General features: G+C 44.4%; 1 protein-coding gene across 3 annotated transcripts in view; it reads right to left on the minus strand.

Annotated features, from left to right (window-relative positions):
- sptbn2 (spectrin, beta, non-erythrocytic 2) overlaps positions 1-21,598 on the minus strand; it is a 297,786-nt gene that overhangs the window by 148,970 nt on the left and 127,218 nt on the right. Inside the window, exon 1 of one of the 3 annotated variants that reach the window (XM_078532660.1) lies at positions 10,880-12,478. The exons of the other annotated variants lie outside the window; for them this stretch is intronic. Within the exon in view, the coding sequence (XP_078388786.1) occupies positions 10,880-10,985 (106 nt within the window). The 5' untranslated portion in view covers positions 10,986-12,478. Of the gene's footprint in view, positions 1-10,879; positions 12,479-21,598 lie in introns of those variants that run through there. 3 annotated transcript variants of the gene reach the window in all.

A 21,598-nucleotide genomic window follows, 5' to 3' on the forward strand; every position in this document is an offset into this window, starting at 1 on the left:
CGGGGATGGGTGTCTATTCACAATATATATCAATGATTTGGATGAGGGAACCAAATGTAATATCTCCAAGTTTGCTGATGACACGAAACTTGGTGGGAATGAGTGGTGAGGAGGATGTTAAGAGGCTTCAAGGCAATTTAGAGGGGGCAAATACATGGCAGATGCAGTATAACGAGAACAAGTATGAAGTTATCCACTTTGGTAGGAAAAACAGAATGGCAGAGTATTATTTAAATGGTGATAGATTGGGAAATGTTGATGTACAAAGGGACCTGGGTGTCCTTGCACACCAATCACTGAAGGCAAGCATGCAAGGTGCATCAAGCAGCCAAGAAAGCAAATGGCATGTTGACCTTCATTGCGAGAGGACTTGAGTACAGGAGCAAGGATGTCTTACTGCAGCTGTACAGGGCCTTGGTGAGACCACACCTGGAGTATTGTGTGCAGTTTTGGTTGCCTTACCTAAGAAAGAATATACCTGCCACAGAGGGAGTGCGGCAAAGGTTCAGTAGATTGATTCCTGGAACGGCAGGATTGTCATATGAGGAGAGATTGGGCCGACTAGGCCTGTATTCACTGGAGTTTAGAAGAATAAGAGGGAATCTCACTGAAATGTATAGAATTCTGACAAGGCTGGTCAAACTGGATGCAGGGATGATGGCTCCTCTGGCTGGGAGGGGTCTAGAATAAGGGGTCACAGTCTCAGGATACAGGGTAGGTCATTTAGGATTGAGATGAGGAGAAACCTCTTCACTCAGAGGGTGGTGAACTTGTGGAATTCTGTACCACAGAACGCTGTGGAGGCCAAGTCACTGAATATATTTAAGAAGGAAATAGTTAGATTTCTAGACTCTAAAGGCATCCAGGGGTGCGGGGAGAGAGTGGGAGTATGGCGTTGAGATAAAGAATCAGCCATGGTCATACTGAATGGCAGAGCAGGCTCGAAGGGCCGAATGACCCACTCCTGCTCCTATTTTCTGTTTCTTGGCGTATCAGGTATTAGGATGAATATTAAAAAGATATCAGTTTTAAGAACAGTTGAATATCATCTTAAGAAATCAGTCTGTGGTATTCCTAGTTTACACAAAGCTTTAATATTCTAGATCAGGACAGACTCCTCGTTCACAGTGAAAGATTTTTAAAAATGTATTTTGTTTGTACGTGTGCAGTGTCAACAGAGCAGCTGATCTGAACCATTCAAGCAGTGGGTGTAGATTGGGTATTAACCATAGAGCTGCAAGGAATGTCTAAGCCTTCAACGGTCCACAAGGAATTTAATCCGATAAAGGCCTTGGATAGCCTCTACAGGTCAGAGGTTACGCAACATGTGCTTATACATAAACAAGGTGTGCATGGCTGGAAAAGAGAGAAAGACATACACGCACACACAGAGAGAGAGCGAAAGAAAGAGAGAGAGACAGAGAGGGAGAGACAGACAGAGACAGAGAGAAGAGACAAACAGACAGACAGAGAGAGGGAAGAGACAAAGAGAGAGGGAGAGAAACAGACAAAGGGAGAGACAGACAGAGAAAGGGAGAGACAGAGAGGGAGAGAGAGACACAGACAGAGAGAGGGGGAGAGACACAGAGAGAGAGAAAGAGAGAGACAGACACAGAGAGAGAGGGAGAGACAGACAGAGAGGGGGGAGAGAGAGAAAGAGAGAGAGCGAGAAAGAGAGGGAGAGAGAGCGAGAGAGAGTGAGAGAGAGAGCGAGAGAGAGAGAGACAGGGAGAGACAGACAGAGAAAGGGAGATACAGACATAGAAAGGGAGAGACAGAGAGACACAGGCAGAGAGAGGGAGAGAGAGACACAGACAGAGAGGGGGAGAGAGAGAGACACAGACAGAGGGGGAGACAGACAGAGAGAGAGAGACAGACAGAGACAGAGAGAGAGAGAGAGAGAGAGAGAGAGACAGAGACAGAGACAGTGAGAGAGACAGAGACAGTGAGAGAGACAGAGAGAGAGAGACAGAGAGAGAGAGACAGAGAGAGAGAGAGAGAGAGAGAGACAGGCAGAGAGAGAGACAGGCAGAGAGAGAGAGAGAGACAGGCAGAGAGAGAGAGAGACAGGCAGAGAGAGAGAGAGACAGGCAGAGAGAGAGAGAGACAGGCAGAGAGACAGAGAGACAGACAGACAGAGAAAGGGAGAGACAGACAAAGGGAGAGACAGACAGACAAAGGGAGAGACAGACAGACAAAGGGAGAGACAGACAGACAAAGGGAGAGACAGACACACAGACAGAGAGAGGGAGAGAGAGACACAGAGAGAGGGAGAGATGCAGAGACACACAGAGAGCGAGCGAGAGAGAGACAGAGACAGAGACAAAGAGAGAGAGAGAGAGAGAGAAAGAGGCACAGAGTGACAGACACAGAGAGAGGGGGAGAGAGGGAGAGACACAAAGAGAGAGAGCGAGAGAGAGAGAGAGCAAGAGAGAGAGAGACATCGAGAGAGAGAGAGGGAGAGACCGAGAGAAGGCAAGAGCGAGAGCAAGAGAGAGCGAGAGCAAAAGCGAGAGCGAGAGCGCGAGAGAGAGAGCGCAAGAGAGCATGAGCGAGAGAGAGCATGAGAGAAAGCGCGCAAGAAAGAGCGTGCGAGAGAGAGCACGTGAGAGAGTGCAAGAGAGAGCGAGCAAGCGAGAGAACGAGCGAGCGAGAGAGAGGGAGCGAGAGAGAGAGAGGGAGCGAGAGAGAGAGGGAGCGAGAGAGAGAGAGGGAGCGAGAGAGAGAGCGAGTGAGCGAGAGAGAGAGAGAGCAAGAGGGAGAGAGAGACAGAGAGACAGGCAGAGAGAGGGAGAGACAGGCAGAGAGAGGGAGAGACAGGCAGAGAGAGGGAGAGACAGGCAGAGAGAGGGAGAGACAGGCAGAGAGAGGGAGAGACAGAGAGAGAGGGAGAGGGAGAGACAGACAGAGAGGGAGAGACACAGAGAGAGGGAGAGAGGGAGAGAGAGAGAGACAGACACAGAGAGAGAGGGAGAGACAGAGAGGGAGACAGGCAGAGACAGAGAGAGAGAGAGAGACAGATAGAGAGAGAGAGACACAGACAGAGAAAAAGAGAGAGAGAGGGAGGCAGAGGCAGAGAGAGAGAGAGGGAGGCGGAGGCAGAGGGAGAGAGAGGCGGAGGTAGAGAGAGAGAGAGGCGGAGGCAGAGAGAGAGAGAGAGGCGGAGGCAGAGAAAGAGGTGGAGGCAGAGAGAGAGAGGCGGAGGCAGAGAGTGAGAGAGAGGCGGAGGCAGAGAGAGAGAGACGCGGAGGCAGAGAGAGAGAGACAGGCGGAAGCAAAGGCAGACAGGGAGTGGCAGACAGGGAAAGCGCTCTTGACTCGTAGCCATGGGGGTTAAATTTTTCAATTTATTGTTCCAAATATAAAAATAAAAACAGTTTGCGTTTATATAGCACTTTTCCCAATCTCAGGATGTCCCAAAGGGCTTTATAGCCTATGAAGAGTAGAGATTCACCTTGTGGGGGGGGGGGGCACGTCAGATTTCAGGTGCTGAGTTCAACGTGCCCTATTCACACCAACATGACTTCCAGCCTATATAGATGGAAAATCGTGTGGGCCGCAGGCCGGCCACATTTGGCACCCAAATCCTGAAATCCGCTTGCTTCCCGCGGAAAAGCTCTGGGCTAAGAACACGCTGCATCGCAGGATTTACCTTCCTGATTCAGAATTGCTGAGTTAAGATGCCAAAAGCAAAACAGTTTGACGCCTTGTGGGGAATGAACCAGGAAAGCCAGTCCTCAGAGTGAAAAAGTGCCTGTTTGATAATTGGTAGTATTACAGCGACTATGAACACACTGCATTGTTTACTCAGAACATGAGTTATGCAGACAGGAAGCATGGCTGTTTGATACAACTCGTATTAGGGAGAAAAAAACCGGCTGCAGGTGTGTAGGCTACATTGACAGGCACCAAGTGAAACAAAGGCAGTCAACAGTTTCATTCTGGTAAACCCCAAAGTTATTCAATAATGCGTTACTTTTACCTTTGACTTTGTTATCTAAAGTGAGCAGTCTGTCAGGGTGCTGCAGAGTGGAAATGATAAAATGACACTCAGCAGGTCCATCATTCCCACATTGAAATGAAGCTTGAGCTTCCCCATTAGCTCAAGGCGTAAGGCCAATGTCCATGAGTACAAAGCCATATGATATGGGCCAAAGGGACCATTTTCAATTCCCCTCCTTGTTCCGAATTGACGCTGGAACAGCTTCGACATCTTTTTGTTTAGGGGTGTATCCAGTGACAAGGCTAGGTTTGGCCAACCGGTGGAAGTGGGGGGTTGGGGGGAGCAGCTGAAGAGTCAAGTTCAAGAGTTACCTGACTTGGTAGGAAGCTGGAAACCGGGAAATGCCAACTTAACTAGTCTAAAACGAACTGGGAAGAGCTGTGACAAATAGGCTGGACCTGGGGGTCCAAAGATGTGTAACAGAATCCTGGGAGTAAAATGGAGGCAGCTCGTCAAAGTTATGCTGGCCAATGACTGATGGTGGGGGGGGTGATATAACCACCCCCTCGTCACCTCCTCACCAATGGCTCTGCCACTGGGTGTATCCCAGGATTGATCTTCATCCACTGACTTCTCCTGACAAGTACTCATGCGAATGTCAGACAAGGGCAGGAATGGACTCTTCTGACATGACCTCCATGGTCAAACAGTCTGCCACTCACTGTCTTGGTTTATACATGAAGAAAAGAGCACTCTTTATATGAAGTAAATGAACATAGTGAAACCCTAAATTTGTCTTTTGCTAGTTTAAATCTGTGGCCCCTTTTCTCAGTGTCATGGCTTAGTCTGAAGTCATGTCCTAGGTTTACCATTTGCTATCTTAGATATTTCTACGAAATCACCTCTTTATCTCCTTTCAAGACTGAGAAGCCCAAGCTCCTCCAGTCCATTCTCAGAGCTCATCTTTTAACGCTAAGATCAGACCTCGCCACACCTCATCCAGAATTTGAAAGGCTGACTTAACATTAGATTTTAAAGGCCAGGTTAGTGTCACCATCAGCTTCCCACCTGGCAGTAAGCCCAAACTAAAATTGTACATTCGGTAAGTTTAGGAGCAATGCAGATCTCTTTTTTAAAAATCAGGTCTTCTTGTCATTGCTAAACTGGTATACAGTGTACTTTAATCTCTCAGAATCACAATTTAAAACAGCACAGAAGGAGGCCATTTGACCCATCAGGCCTGCATCGGCTCTCCAAACGAGCATTATGACCGAGTGCCATTGCCCTTGCCTTTTCCCCGTACCCTTGCACATTATTTCTATTTAAATAATCATCTAATGCCTTCTTGAATGTCTCGATTGAACCTGCCTCCACCACACTTCCAGGCAGTGCATTCCAGACCCGAGCCACTCATTGTGTGAAAAAGTTTTTTCTCACGTCACATTTGCTTCTTTTGCAAATCACTTTAAATCTGTGCCCTCTTGCTCTTGATCCTTTTATTAGTAGGAACAGCTTCTCCCTATCTACTCTGTCCAGCCCTCTCATGATTTGGAACATCTCTATCAAATCTCCTCTTAGCCTTCTTCTCTCCAACAGTCCCAACTTCTCCAATCTATCCCCATAGCTGAAGTTTCTCATCCCTGGAATCATTCTTGTAAACCTCTTCTGCACTCTCTCCAATGTGATCACATCCTTCCTATAATGTGGTGCCCAGGTCTGTACACAATATTCCAGCTGAGTTCTAACAAGTGTCTTATATAAATTCAGCATAACCTCCCTGCTCTTGTACTCTAAGCCCTTATCAGTAAAGCCCAGGATACTAGATGCTTTATTAACTGCTTTCCCCATCTGTCCTGCCACCTTCAATGATCCATGCACATATACACCCAGGTCTTTCTGCTCCTGCACCCTCTTCAAAATTTCACCCCTTATTTTATATTGTCTGTCCATTTTCTTCCTACCAAAATGCATCACCTCACACTTCTCCACACAGAACTTCATCTGCCACCTATCTGCCCACTCCACCAACTTGTCTCTGTCCTCCTGAAGTTCCACACCGTCCTCCTCGCAGTTCACAGCATCCCCAAGTTTTGTATCATCCACAAACTTTGAAATTGCCCCCTGCACACCAAGATCTAGATATTTAATATATATCAGGAAAAGCCAGGGACCCAATATCGGCCCCGATGTCATGATGAGACACTAATATAACTAATTGCTATCCACTAGAGGGGTGGTTTTCACATTAGCAGCATATTTGGGCTTTGGCAATATGCCGTGTAAATATGCAAATACTTAATGCACTCACATTAACATTCACAGCAGTGTAATTTCAAGGTTTCGCATTTTATCAATGAAAGCAGCAAACGTAGAATTATCTGAGCAACTTCTATAAATACTGTGAGCTGCAATCGGATGTTATGGTTAATATTACAATGCAGCCACAATATGGGAGCTAGCAAAGGAGAATCTCTTATTAAACCTACTCAAGAGTAGGTAATGAAAGGGTTAAGCAGCTTGTCTTTTGATCATACACAGTAGGTCAGCTTACAAATCAGTGGTGTGTACAGAGCCATATTTACTGACTCTGTATGTCATGTGCCATCCATAAACCTCAAAAATACATTAGTGCCCTGAAGCACCACAGGCTGTTATCTACAGCTAAAATTCATTCAGAGCAACACAGAAGCTATTTGATTTAAGGAGGCAGCCAGGAAATTGTAGTCCTTTATGTATGTATGTTTCTGGATAGGCAACTCAAGGGGGCAGGGGGGAAAGAACCAGGGAAGGCTTGGTTTTATAGGAGGTAAACTGAGTAATACCGACATATTTCCTTTCTTAATTAATTTTTCTAATGACTGAAAGACTTATGTTCTACACAGAGGTCTTATGTCTCTCAGAAACATCTCAAAGCACATTACAAAGACAATGAATTGCTCTGTAGAGCAGTGACTGGTTATTTAAGCCACAAACAGCAATGAGATGAATGACCATTCAACTCTTAGTTTTTGGTTGACAGGAGAATGTTACCAAGGGCACCACTATAACTGGAACATAGGACTTCGGAGCAGACAGAGGCCGTTTGGCCCTTCGATTCTGCTCCACTGATCAGACTGTGGTCCCAACTCCACCTTCCTGTATGCCCCCAAAACATCTGACTCCCTTGTCTAACAAAAAATCTAACAGGGTCTAACTGCGTACCCTTTTTTTTTTCCTTTTTTTAAAGTTTTTAACCATGAAATTTTTCATGTTCAGTTGAACAGGAGCTTCCCATCACATCCAACAGACAACACCTCCAGTAATGCTTAGATAATGACTTGAATCTTGGTGTGGGATCTGGGCCCACTTGTGACGTCAACAGCCACTGAGCCAAGTACGTCACGTACAAACTGAATGCTCACTAAAGGACATACAATCTAAGTCAACAGGATCATACAAAAGAAAGCAGTTGGGAACTTTTGTCATTTGTCCTATTTCCACCTAATACCAAACTAGATTTGCAACCCTCTCACTCTGGCCACAGAGCCGCCCTGATATTGAGGAAAACAATTGGTACTGGCCAGCAATATGGAAACCACATGCTTGACTTGTGCAGGGAGCTAGGATCAAACAGTGGGACCATCACTGACAACCATTCACTTTACTTGACATAGAGGAAAATGCCTGACTGAGTAATTTACATGCCAAACAGAGTATTAAATGAAGGCATACCCATTCAGAAAATCCAATGTCAGGCCACAAATTGAATAAAATGTTTTTAACAAATTTAGCCTGAATCTAGGATTTGATATGTGGGATTTCCTTTATAGATCCAAAATTCAGGACTACTGTTGAACCACAGGACAACCCCAGTAACTCTGGCACATTTGGCATCTCTATTTTGCCTCTACAGAGAGTGAATGGAATCGAGCTGTGTGAGAGACCAGGCATAGCAATATGAGGCTCCTCAATGACATGAGTTTTTTGGTGTCTGAATTTCTCTATATTTTTGGTGTTACATTTCCTGCTTCCCTACTTCTCATCAACATGCTACCCGCTCAGCGTGCATCATATCACGAATCATGTAACTGTTATGACGCAGAAGGAGGCTATTCGGCCCATCGTGTCTGCACTGGCTCTCCGATTGAGCAACTCACCTAGTTCCATTCCCCCACCTTCTCGCCATAACCCTGCACATTCTCCCTATCTACTCTGTCCAGACCCTTCATGATTTTGAATACCTCTATCAAATCTCCTCTCAAATTTCTCTTCTCCAAGGAAAACAGTCCTAACTTTTTCCAATATATCTTCACAACTACGTTTCTCATCCCTGGCACCATTCTCTTGAACTTTTCTGCACCCTCTCTAATACTTTCACATCCTTCCTATAGTGAGGCATCCAGTACTGGACACAATACTCTAACTGAGGCCAAATTAGTGACTTATACAAGTTCGACATAACCTCTTGTACTCTATGCCTCTATTGATAAAGCCCAGGGTACTGTATGCTTTATTAACCGCTCTCTCAGCCTTCAATGACTTATGCACATAAATACCCAGGTCCTTCTGTCCTGCACCCACATTAGAATTGTGCCTTTTATTTTAAATCGTCTCTCCAAGTTCTTCCTACCAAAATGAATCACTTCACATTTCTCTGCATTGAACTTCACCTAGCCACCTGTCCACCAACTTGTCTACATCCTTTTGAAGTTCTACATTATCCTCCTTACATTAGTTTCCACACATACACCAAAGAGATTCAACTCCACCTCACCACCGCCTCGACTGCTCCAACATCTCTGATTTATCACACTGCTTGCCTGACAGCTAGTACTGGATGGGCAGAAATTTCCTCCAACTAAATGTTGTGAATACAAAAGCCATTGCCTCCGACACAAATTCCAACTCTCTCGCTCTCTGGAAGTTGTCCAATGCTGAACCTCGGTTTCATTATTTGATGCCAAGACGAGTTCTGACCATATATCCATTCCATCAGTAAAACCGCCTACTTCCACCTCCATAACATCTCTACCCTCGCCTGAGTTCATCACTACTGAAACTCTCATCCATGTCTTTGTTACCTCTAGACTTGACCATTCTATTGACTCCTGGTCAGTCTCCCATCTTCTGCCCTTCAAAATTTTGAGGTCACTCAAAACTGTGCTGCACATTTAACTCATGCCTTCCTTCCTGTTCCAGCAATGGCTTGATTTTAAGATTCTTATCCTTTGTTTTCAAATTCCTCCATCGCCTTGTCCTTCCCTACTTTTGTAACCTTCTCCATTTGTACAATTCTCCAAAACCCCTGTGTCCTTTACAATTCGGGCATCTTACGCATCCCCCATTTTAAATCGATCCCCAATGATAACTGCGCCTTCAACTGCCTAGGCCTTAAGTTTTGGAATTCCCTCCCTGAACCTTTTCACCTCCTTACCCCTCTCTCCTATTTTAAGATGTTCCTTAAAACCTAACTCTTTTACCAAACATTTGGTCATCAGCCCCAGTATCTCAAGCAACGCAGTTTTAAATTCTGTTTGGCAATGCTTCCGTGAAGCACCTTGGCATGTTTTACTACATTAAGGGTGTTGTATAAATGCAAGCTGTTGTTGAAATAAAACAGGGTCAGTGCGGAGTGATATCATGTACGTGCCTTTCTGAGGACATTTAATTAAACGCAAATTGTAGACTGGGACTGAGGGGGAAATAAAAAAAAATCACAAGTTATAATCCTAGCAAAAACCTGCATATGTCATCATTAATAGGAGGCTTTACCATGAAAGTGAAGTTAAAAATTCAGCTATAAGCATTATCATTTTTCAAACCTCACTTTTAATTCTAGAAGCTTCAAGACTCGTAGTTTTTTTTTAAGTCTGAGAAACAGAGCATATTCTAGGGGAGAATGCAACAAGTTAAACACTGTTCTCTCAGTCACTCAAACTCAGCACATACAGCGGGTTTACTCATAGTTGCAGCTCATTGTGGAACACTGATACACCAGGAACTGGTGTTACTAGCATGAGTCAGTGCAATATAAAAGCAGATGTCTGTAATGACCATATCGAAATGATTGTAATATTCATTGATTGTATTGAAGCACCTCATGATCCACGTGTAAAAGTTGAATCTGATTCCATTTTTTGTGATAGCGACTTAGAAATGTTTTGTAATGCTCTTCCAGATATTTTATGAATAAAGTCTATTTTTCAAAAAAAAATATAGAAGCAGACGAGGGCAGAGGCACGGGCCTCTATCCATCAGCTGTGTTTCACAACGTAACTAGGCTCAGGCTCCAGGAACTAACAGCATTACAGGGTCACAAAATTATATGTACCACGATCCCACTTCTCAGGCATGGGAGCCAGTTTAAAACAGCATGCACTGGTGACGGCAGTTCCAGATGAGCAAATTTAAAACAGCCAGCGACACAAACAATTAAACTTGTCCAATTCATTGAAGCAGGTGAATGATCAGGCCGAGTTTCTCTGTATCAGGGACTGGCAGCTCCAGCACAATGTAAAAAAATGGCTGCACTATGCAAACATGGGAGAGCCAGTCCCACATGTTTACTCTCAGTCTGTCTCTCTATATAAGTTGTGCTAATTGAGCCCACAAAGGCTGGCTTTCCAAAGTGGGGGAGCAGATTACTAGCAGTGCTCTCCTGAAACAGGATACAGGAAAAGCAGCTTCTGGTCTACGATAAACCATAATACTATTTGCCTACGCTCAAACCCACATCAAGAAACCCGATGGAAGTCTTGGAACAGACTAAACTAGTAAGAGAGTCTGAACTGCCAGACAGAAGAAACAGCAAATTGCTTTAATTCTCACTCAGGCACTGCTTAGTGTAATAGTACTTTTGCCTCTCAACTACATATTTACAGAACACACTGACAGCACTGTTCAAACTCTGCTGCTGGTGTCCAGTGTCAGGACGAAAGGCGGGAAGCGAAGTCTTACCTTGCAGCTGCTTGAATCTTCCCTCCAGGACACTGGAATACTGTGTTGAATTAACATATGCCGCAGGTGACAGGGGTGGTGTCATGGATCTCCTCTGTACCTCCATCTGATCGAGCTAAACCGAGAAGGCTTCAAACGCAAAACAAATTTTAAAAGTGGGGGAGGAAAGCCAGGATCCTTCAATCTGGCCACTGGGTCTTTCATATGGTGAACATCAGCAGCTCCCCAATTCAAAAGCAATGTGGTGAGCACTTCGGCTACAATTCTGCCTGTGAAAGAAGGATTCCCTCTAGCATTTTCCCCCTTTACACATGTGTTCTGGATTTCAAAAATCTCTCGCAGCCACAAACACAACCAAAAACTTGGCCTCTCTAATCCAGCGGTTGCCTTTTCTTTTTTTTGTTCTCTTCGTTCAGGTTGCAGGTGAACATTCCCAACTCCAGGAGAGTCCTCAGCCACGAACACACTGGGGAACTTCTGTGCACCGAGCACACACCTTGTTGAATATGCAAAGTGCTGGTCCCTCTGACCAGCAGCCTGGTATGCTCAGTTGTTACATCACTGAGCTCATTATCATAGCAGTAAGGTAGCCTGGATCAGTCCATTCTACAAGGTGCGCAGGGGGAAGGAAGAAGGAAGAAAAAGTTACTCGGATACACTATAGTTGGTAATCAAAAGATTGCACCATTAACCCTGGATGGAAAGCTACTTCAGTTTCTGTGATACAGCCTTTGCATAAAGTGATCTTTTAAATATTTGCAGTCATTCTAAGACCACCCTACGATTTAAATGAGCTGATAACACCTTGTTGTGAAAGGCTGAATATTTTTGAAATGACAGCATCACAAACATCAAACCCAGATTACAACCGCCCACATCTTCTGAACTTGGCAGCTTTCCTTTCTTAGCCTCGGTTCTCTGTTGTTTTTCTCCTCCCTCCAACCCCTCCCCCATGCACTTCCTCCTCGTGATCACTTTGACACATATGCCTGCAGTTAGCAGGGTGGTGAAACGGGCTCTGCAACTTCTTGAGTTGCCATTACACATCCCCACCCCCGCCCACCCCCCACCTTCTCCCTCAGATAATTACCAAACTTCTACCCTAGGACCAAATCTACCTGCCATTTGTTTTTTTTAAATCAGCACACATTACTCAAAACTCACAATAAACGTTCACTGTTTAACAAATAAAGTAACTTCATTAGTTCTCAATGATGTTGCTTCTGAACATCTACAAGCCAGTTTTTGCACAGCTGAAATATCGTGGAATGTGGGTCGCTACTTATATGTAACTGGGCACGTCAAAGAATAGATGCCAGTATTATTTGTTCCAGTTTAACAGCCCTCGAGCTCCCCTGATACCTTAATAAAGCTACTACCTAGAGTAGCACTGAGCCATTACACCAGGAGGTCCAAGATTCAATTCCCAGCCTTTTGTTAAAGTAGCTAATCTCAGTCACGGCTGCAGCAAAGGTCTCAGCGTTCCTGGACAACAGGGTGGGGAAACAAATCATTCAGGTTTGCTGCTCTTACTGGCCTTTGTCTTGGTTTCTCTACGTTGCGAAATGCTGATCCAATACAAAGAATAAACGCAGTTCACTGAAAAAAATCATTCGTTTATTTGATGTTGGGATTTAGGCACTGGGGTTACATCCTGTTCTCGTCTCCAGTAACTCACCAGTGGGACAAACCAACAACCTCAGATGAACACAGACGCTTTAACCCTAATAGAATTCTCCCGATGTTCCAAAGTGCTGCTGCACAGAGTAACACAAAGCAAGAAAGGAGGGAATGTCTTCAAGAATGGCACCCAGGCAACAGACGCACGTGTCCGACCAGTCAGCTTAACCGTGATGCAGACAGAGGCGATGGAGATGTCCCTACTCTCAGCAAGTGATCTAAGGTAACGTCAAAAAGGGAAAAGGATTTTTAAAAAAACTATGGGGACTGAAATTCGACTGAGATGTTCAGACTAACTTATTTCTGTAAAATTCCTATGCGTGCTATTAACAGGTTAAAGTGTCATTAAAATGCCACAGGAATTATATGCCATTCCCTAAGATAGAACCCAGTGGAACTGCACCCACTAGATTTTTCTCATGTTCCAATTAACAATGTAGAAGATTATACATTTACAGAACATCAGATGTTACAGGACTGTGACCCAGAGTAGATTCTGGAAGCTGCAAGAGGTATTCAACCGTCAAAGGGATTGATGAAAAGCCAATTATATTTGCTTGCTGTCACTAAACTACATAAATGGTCTGTACAGACCTTCCCCAATGTTTGGCAAGTTATGAGGGTTGGAGAAAAAGCCGTTTATGACTTTAAAACTACTGCATATGTTAAAAGATTATGTATGTGCAGTTTTAAAGTTGTTCTGGTTGAATGAAAGGGCCTGATTTCTGCCACAGGAGGAGCATAAAAGGCGGCCCCCCCCCCCAAAAAAAACCCAGCACCAGATTATCACGGCACAGGAGTAGGTAACAACCTCTTTATGTTATACACACCCCCTTTAAGAAGAGATTCTGCAAATTCAACCAAGACTCCCAGTGATACCATACACAGAGTGGTAAATTCCGCATCACCAGAGCAAAATGGCTCACCGCTGTTTTAAAAGCCATATTTTGCAGCTTAGTTGCCGGAGAATCAGATCTTGCACACCAGGAAAGGAGTGCAGGGGGAGCACAGAATGCACTGTTGGCTTGTACAGGCAGGATTAGTATCCAGCCCCAAGCCAGAAAAGGTGGTGTCCTCTCCCTCCAGCGACAGTGCCTATAATTGCTGCTGAGGTCCTCTAATCTGCAGAGAACTGGCAAACCACCTACTTAAAATGAGTCTTGGTGCTCACTTGCTTCAATATGCTACTGAAAACCGGCTGCCCAAGGGCAGAACAACAATGATTACACTGTAGTTTGAAATTCCGCTCTTAACTTTTAAACAAGGTCTAAAAGAACATGCTGACAACTAAAAAAGCAGCCTCTACTCAGCTTTTTTAAAAAATCACATGAATCTTAAATCACCACCACTACCCCCATCTTTTAATCCTCAATGTTTGAAAGCCTTCTGCCACATTCCTGTGGTCAGCTGTGAAACAGAACAAACAGTCTAACTTCACAATCAATATTTAGAAATAGATAACAACTCTGACCACAGCGCTCACTTTATGCATCTCCCAAACAGGAACGTAGTTTAAAAACAGAATATGCTGCATGGTGTTGCCCACTTTCAGTCAGCTGCTGCCAGTTAATTGGCACCCTGTTAACTACCACCTATTAGTGGGTCCAGTTATTTAAACTCAGCATCTGTTCAAGAACTACCAATTCACTCCACAGAAATTCTACGATGGTGTCTCACAAACCCACTGGCAGCTAGGCTAACTAGCAGAGCGTGTGCTGGTACGGTCTATGACATAACTGCATATCGTATCTGCTTCCGTGGTTTTAAAACAACCTCACCCCCCAACACCCATATCTTTGGCAAGCGCCAAGTTCTACTATTTATTTTCAAATCTCTCCATCTCACCCCAGCCCACAGCCTTCCTTTTGGGTTTAATCCCCTTTACCCTTAAATACAGTAATGACATACTAGTTCTTTGAAACTCTTCTCAAAATTACTTTGTCTCTTCTTTCCTGCAAACGCCTCCAAAAAATCTTCCACTTTGAATGACTATTTGATTTCTCCCTCTCCGCACCATTGGCATCTCTTCCTGTGTAGCTCGTCAGACATTCAGCTACATAGGTACAAGTTGCTGGGTAAGCTTACCACATTATGTGTTTAACTACATAACACAGGCCACACGGCCCGAGGTTTAATTCCTGGTCTGTGGTGAATTAACTGATCTCACCACCTGGGGTGCGCAACTGTCAAAATATCATATGCTTTCCCAATGTTCCTATAGCCAAAAGGGAGAAGGTTTTACGATTTGAAATTCAATTACAGTAACTAAACCTCAGAACCCAGCACTTTACCCATTGTTTGACTAGTGTATAAAACATAACCTAATATCCAGGCCCGTCCATGAGAACCTCAGCCTGAACAAGACACAAGAATCAAAAGAAAACACAACAGGAAGACAAAAGATGACAACAAAAGAAAGGTGAACCCTAAAGCTACCATTGCGGGGGAAGGTGGGGGCAAAACTGCAACACTGCCTCCCTACGCTTGGAGGACTACAACAGCTACTTGAGCTTTATTGTTTATTTACTGTTATTTTTCAACCTTATGTCATGATTTTTATTAAACTCTCCTTTAGTTGAACTTCAAGCTCATGCTCACTGTTTAAAAGTCTTCTGAAGGTTTAAATTCCCCTGAAGATTTTAACTTTTTTTGATCATTAAACTTTTTTTGATCATTATAACTTGTGATGGTCCTTTCAACACCAATGATAGCAAAAACAACTTTTTATTTATATAACTCCTTTAACATAAAATGTCACCAGGCACCTCACAGGAGTGCTATAAAGCAAAATCTGACAACGAGCCACATTAGGAGGTACTAGGGCAGATGACAAAAAGGTTGATCAAAAAGGTAGGTATTAAGGGGGAAAGAAAGGTAGGAGGCAGAGGTTTGGGGGGGGGGGGGGGAGAATTCCAGAGCTTAGGGGCAGAATTTTGCCCTTGGTGGGCATGCGAGCCCCTCCGGCTCGGCGGCAGGCGGACAGCCGACCCCAGCCACCGAAACGGGGCACGCCGCCATTTTGAGTGGGCAGCCTTCCCGACAGGAAGCACTATGCAGGCTGCTGTCAAAGTGTGCTCTTAAAGAGAGACCCACTTCAATACCACTTAAAGGCTTCAGTTTCCCTTTTACCCATGTGTGTGGATTCCATACACTTGATAAACTGGTGCGGACAATATTACAATTTTTGGAACTGCTTTTCCATGTTCTTTTTTCCCTACAGTTATTCTAGAGTTCAAAATGGATAATAATTGAATTGAGAACAATGCTGTCATCACCAGATAGAGAAACAGAGATATGGCTAAGAAGGAAAGAGATACAGTAGAGATGGGGCCAGATATAGTAAAGAGGAAGAGATACAATGGGGAAGAAAGCAAGAAAGACAACAGATATATAATGTTCAAGAGCAGCTGGATGACAGAATTTGGCTATCATAGAATCACAGAAATTATACAATTTACAGAATAATCACACTGACCTCTACATTTATTCTTTAATTTGAGATGGATAGATGGTGATGTAGATGTAATGTCACTGGACTAGTAATCCAGAGGCCCAGGCTAATGCTCTGGGGACATGGGTTCAAATCCCACCACGGCAGCTGGTGGAATTTAAATTCAATTAATAAACCTGGAATTGAAAGCTAGTCTCAGTGACGGTGACCATGACAACCCATCATCGATTGCTGTAAAAACCCTTCTGGTTCACTAATGTCCTTTAGGGAAGGAAATCTGCCATCCTTACACGCCTACATGTGACTCCAGACCCACAGCAACGTGGCTGATTCTTAACCACCCTCTGAAATGGCCGAGCAAGCCACTCAGTTCAAAGGCAATTAAGGGATGGGCAACAAATGTCTGTGATGTCCACATCCCACAAAAGAATAAAACTCATCTTCTTTCCCTGTGGGCAGAATTTTTCGCTCGGCATGCGGGTGCGGCGCGCCGACACGCCCGAGCGTGAAATAGCACGCGATGACGTCGGGTTAGCGTCCTGATGTCATCGTGCACTCTCGCGCTATTTCAATCGGCGGGCGCGCACAAGAGTCAGCAGCACACCCGCCGACAATTAAGAGGCCTATTAAGGCCACTAATGTAGCAATTAACTGGGAATTTTCGCTGCCCATCCAACGTTATGGCTGGCGGGTGGGCGAATCGGCGGGGTAGCTTTTGGGTTTTTGAGGAAACATAATCCAAGGGCGGGATGAGGTTTCCGATATTAATTTAAAAAATAAAAAAAATTTTCGGGCAGAATTTTTATCATCAACACGTTTAGGTGAGCGATTCTTATGGGTGGAAATTTTTTTCGGAATTTCATAATCTTTAATTTTGAATTTAAAATTCTTCAGCTCCCTGAGGCAGCTCTCTGCCTTCAGGGAGCTTTTATTGGGCGCACCCCCGCGCCGATGTCAGTGCTCGCCCTCCTCCCACCCCGCCCTGGCAGCGCTGAGCCTTTCAGCGCGCCTTTCACGTTGGCTGGCCATTAACTAGCCAGCCAGCGTGAAATCGCAGTCGGGGGCCAATTGCGGGCGGCGGCTCATTTCCCGGTCGCTCCCGGGTCTGCCCGACGACCTGAAAGTCCTGCCCCTTCTCTTTTTATATTCCCCCTTTACAAATTCTATTCAATTCTCTCTAAAACAGTACAATTCCTGCCTCAATAACCACCTGTGGCAAAGCATTCCATGTTCTTAAAACCAAGGTCTCGATCTTCCGGTCAGCAGCATTGCGCCTCCACCTGCAAAGTTTTTCCCCACCTGATGTCACTGCCCATTTCTTCTCGTAGGCAACAGGGAATCAGCCCCATTGGGAGTTTAAGCTTTCTGGGCAATTCCCACATACGTCTAGAATCAGGACATCCACAGGGGTCCTGACTTGTATCTTCCAACGTATGTCCCATCTCTGACAGAAACGGGAAAATTTGGGCCAATCTATGCAAGAAATATCTCCTAACTTCTCTCTTTTTGGAGCAAATGCCTTGAGTCTATGCCCTTCTGATGTTAACTGGCCTACCAGTTAAAAAAACTCTTTGCTCAAAATTGTTCATACTTTTGAAAACTATTATGACAACAGATAGGAGTGTCTGAAGATAATTTTTTGTCATTTGTATTTCCTGACTTCGCTTCTGGCTATGGTGGGCACCGAGATGCTGCGACACAAGAAGTGAGAGTGTTGTAGGGTGGCCAAGTTATACCTTTAGTGATAGAGTTGATCAGCAGACACTTCTTGGATGGAAGCTTTTAAGTTTATTTGCAATATACTCAGCAGCAACTACGGTGTGCTATCAATTCCAACTCTACACTGACTGCTGAGGTCACTGCGCTACTCACCTATTGGTCACCACAGATTATGTGATCTCTCCTAACAAGTATTATTCTTAAACATACATTACACACTAAATAAAACCATAACTACTACATTCCTCCCCCTTTAACTCAGCTATTATATTTACAAGTACATATTTTTCAAGACAGCAGAATATTTACACTGGGTAAGGAATTTACAAGTTCAGTCTTTCAGGTGGTTTCCTGGTACGTGTGGAACATCACAGTTCCACAACTTCAGATTCTTTGTCAGAACCTCCTTTTCTGGAGTTGCCTGAACATCAGATGCTTCGGTGGGCACTTGCAGTTCCGTATCCTCAACTCGTACAGGAACATCAGACGTTATCAGTCCTGGGTTGAGTATCCTCAACAGGAAATGCAGACCCGGTCATGGTCACTGGTGGAACCAAATCTTGGTGATTTCTCTCTCTCTTCCTTAAATGATCCACATGTTTATGGATGATCCGGCCTTCCACCCCCACATGGTAAAATAGAGGTCCAGTCACCGCACTTATTTCACCCGGTAACCACTTTGGTCCTTCCCCAAAGATTTTTCACATATACCAACTCTCCCATGGTAAATTTCCTCTCACAACAATGCTAATCGTGTCTGGTTTTCTGGCTTCCCTGGTTCCTTCCCACTTACCCCTCTAAATTTGGCATTATTAAGCTCAGTCTCATCCTGAGACAGCACTTCAACAATAACTCCGCAGGTGTGACACCTGTTGTTGTGTGAGGGGTCGTCCTGTAATGAAAAAGAAAGCCTTCTAGCTTGGTAGCCAAGGAATTGCCAGTTAGCTTTTTCATGCCTGCCTTGAATGTTTGAACTGCCCTTTCAGCCAGTCCGTTTGAGGAAGGGTAGTACGGTGCAGTTTTCACGAGTGATACCTTTGAGGCTGATAAACCGTTGAAACTCAGCGCTCACAAATGCTGTGCCATTATCAGAAACAACTACTTCTGGTAGTCCATGAATGGCAAAGTTTCTCAATTGTAGCGGCCGATGTTGGTGACTTCCCCTCATATATGTCCAATCATTTTGGATGGGCATCGACAATGAGCAGAAACGTTGTTCCCAGGAAAGGTCCAACGTAGTTAATGTTTAACCACACCCAGGGTCTACGTGGCCACACCCATGGGTGTAATGGAGCTGTCAGTGGCAACTTTTGCAGTTGCTGACATTGCACACAGTGCTTTACTAAACTCTCTATTTCGCCATCCACCCCAGGCCACCATAGATAGCTGCATGCTATGGTCTTCATTCGGGAAATTCCTGGATGGGCACAGTGTAGTTCAATTACAAGTGGCTCTCTTCTCTTTAGAGTAACTATCACTTGTGCTCCCCACAATAAGATGCCATCCTGGCTGATTATTTCATGTCTTCTGTTAAAGTACAGTTTCATTTCATCACATTTGGTCCTGTGACCAACATGTAGCACTTGTTCTCATACCTGAGATAGGACTGGGTCCCGGCTTGTCCAGTCTCTGATCTGTCGAGCACATACCGGCGAGGAGCCAAAGAAATTTAACAGTAAAACAAGTTCCTGTTGAACTGGGATGTGCTCATCATTTTCTTGTAAAGGCAAATGACTAAAGGCATCAGCGTTTGCGATTTGATTGCCAGGCCTATGTACGAAAGTGTATTCGTATGCTGCCAGAATTAAAGCCCAATATTGCATTCTTGCTGAACAATCCTACCAATGATTTGTGGTCTGAAACGGTTGTAAAATAGTGGCCGTGTACGTACTGGTGAAATTTCTTGACACCAAAGATGATGGACAGGCCTTCTTTTTCTATCTGTGAGTATCACTTTTCCAGCTGTGGTGAGCATTCTTAATGCGTAACCTCTTGGCCATTCCGAGCCATCATCCATCCGATGAGAGAGCACGGCTCCCATTCCATAGGGAGATGCATCACATGTCAGCACCAATTCTTTCGTCCGGTCATAATGCACTAATAGATTGGACGAGTGCAACAATTGTTTCGCCTTTATGAGTGCTTCTTTCTGGGACACCTCCTAAGACCAACGTTGGTTCTTTTTGAGTAGAGAATGCATGGGGGCAGCACTATAGACAAATTGTAAAAACCAACCATAATAGTTGATCATTCTTAAGAATGACTTGAGCTCTGAGGCATCCTTTGGCGCAGGTGCCTCTCTTATGGCTCTCACTTTCTCCTCAGCCGGGTGGAGGCCCTGTGATCCAAATATATTACCTCCCTCGCTTGGAAGATGCACTTATCTTTTTTTAAACGCACTCCAGCTTGCAAGAAACGTTTTAAGACTTCACTTCTAAATTTGCCAAATGCTCTTTTTCAGTGAATCCTGTCATCAATACATCGTCTAAATAGACTACAACCTGGGGCAGTCCTTGCAGTAAGCTCTCCATTGTTCTCTGAAAGATGGCACAAGCGAAAGGCAATTGTGTATACTGGTACAACTCTTTGTGAGTATTAATTGTGACAAATTCCCGGGAGGCATTATCCAACTCTAGTTGTTGATAAGCATGACTCATTTCAAGCTTATGTACGTTGTCCCTCCTGCCAGCTTGGCATATAGGTCTTCAATTTTTGGAATGAGGTGCCTGTCTAGCTTAGCTACTTTATTAACCATCAGTTTGTAGTCTCCACAAATTTGGACGCTTTGGTCGGGCTTAAGGACGGGGACTATGGGTGCTGCCCATTCTGAGAACTGAATGGGTTGTATAACGCTCAGTTTCTCTAGCCTGTTCAGTTCAATGTTGACTTTTTCTCGCAGGGCATATGGCACTGGTCTTGCCTTCATGAAGCGAGGGGTTGTTTCCAGATCCACATAAAGCTTGGCCTGCAGGCCTCGGATATTCCCCAGTTCATCATTGAAGACGGCGGCGTACTTTCTAAGTAGCCCACTTGCTCTCAACTGGGAAATTTCAACCCATTCTAACTTAATCTCCTTTAAACAATTTCGCCCCAGGAGGCTTGGCCCTTCACCTGCTGCCACCATCAAGGGTAGCTTTGCCGATAGGCTTCCATAATGGACAGTTACTCTGCTTATGCCTTTTACTTGAATGTCTTCATCCGTACATGTTTTAACTTTGCGGCTGTTTCTTCTAAACTTAATTGATGTTCATCATTATTCAAATATCTGAAGTTATGTTCCCCAATTACTGTAGTGAAAGCTCCCGTGTCCACTTCCATTCTAACAGGTTTGCCATTTACTTTCACTGTGACGAATATTGGTTCTGTGTTTCTAACTTTCAGATTAAACGAGTAAATGTCTGAATTTGTTGTTTCAGGCTCTTCTACATCGTAGATTTCATTGGGCTTCTTCTTTTGTTTACAAGCCTGCTTGAATCTTTCCTTGCACTGCCCCATCATATGTCCATTTCTATGACAATAGTAGCATTCAATTTTTTTAAACCGCCACTCGCTAAAAGACTGCTTGTTTCCACCTCTATTAAAATTATTCTTCAATTTCACTGCTAAGTTAGTTTTCTTCATTCTTCGGATAGCGGGGGCTGTTTCCCGCTTCTTGGCAGAGTCTCACTTTTTTGCGCCTCTCGGCTGAGATTTCCCCACCTGATGTGGAGGACGATGCCATTTTGCACACCCTGTATTGCTTTTGAATCTCTTACTATACTTTCCATGGCCAGTGTTATTTCTAGCGCCTTCTTGAAATCCAGATTCATTTCGAGCAATAATCTTTTCTGAAAAGTGTCCTCTTTCACACCACACACTAAACAATCTCT

The sequence above is a fragment of the Cetorhinus maximus genome, chromosome 31, assembly GCF_964194155.1.
Source record: "Cetorhinus maximus chromosome 31, sCetMax3.hap1.1, whole genome shotgun sequence".
NCBI classification, from domain to species: Eukaryota; Metazoa; Chordata; class Chondrichthyes; order Lamniformes; family Cetorhinidae; genus Cetorhinus; species Cetorhinus maximus.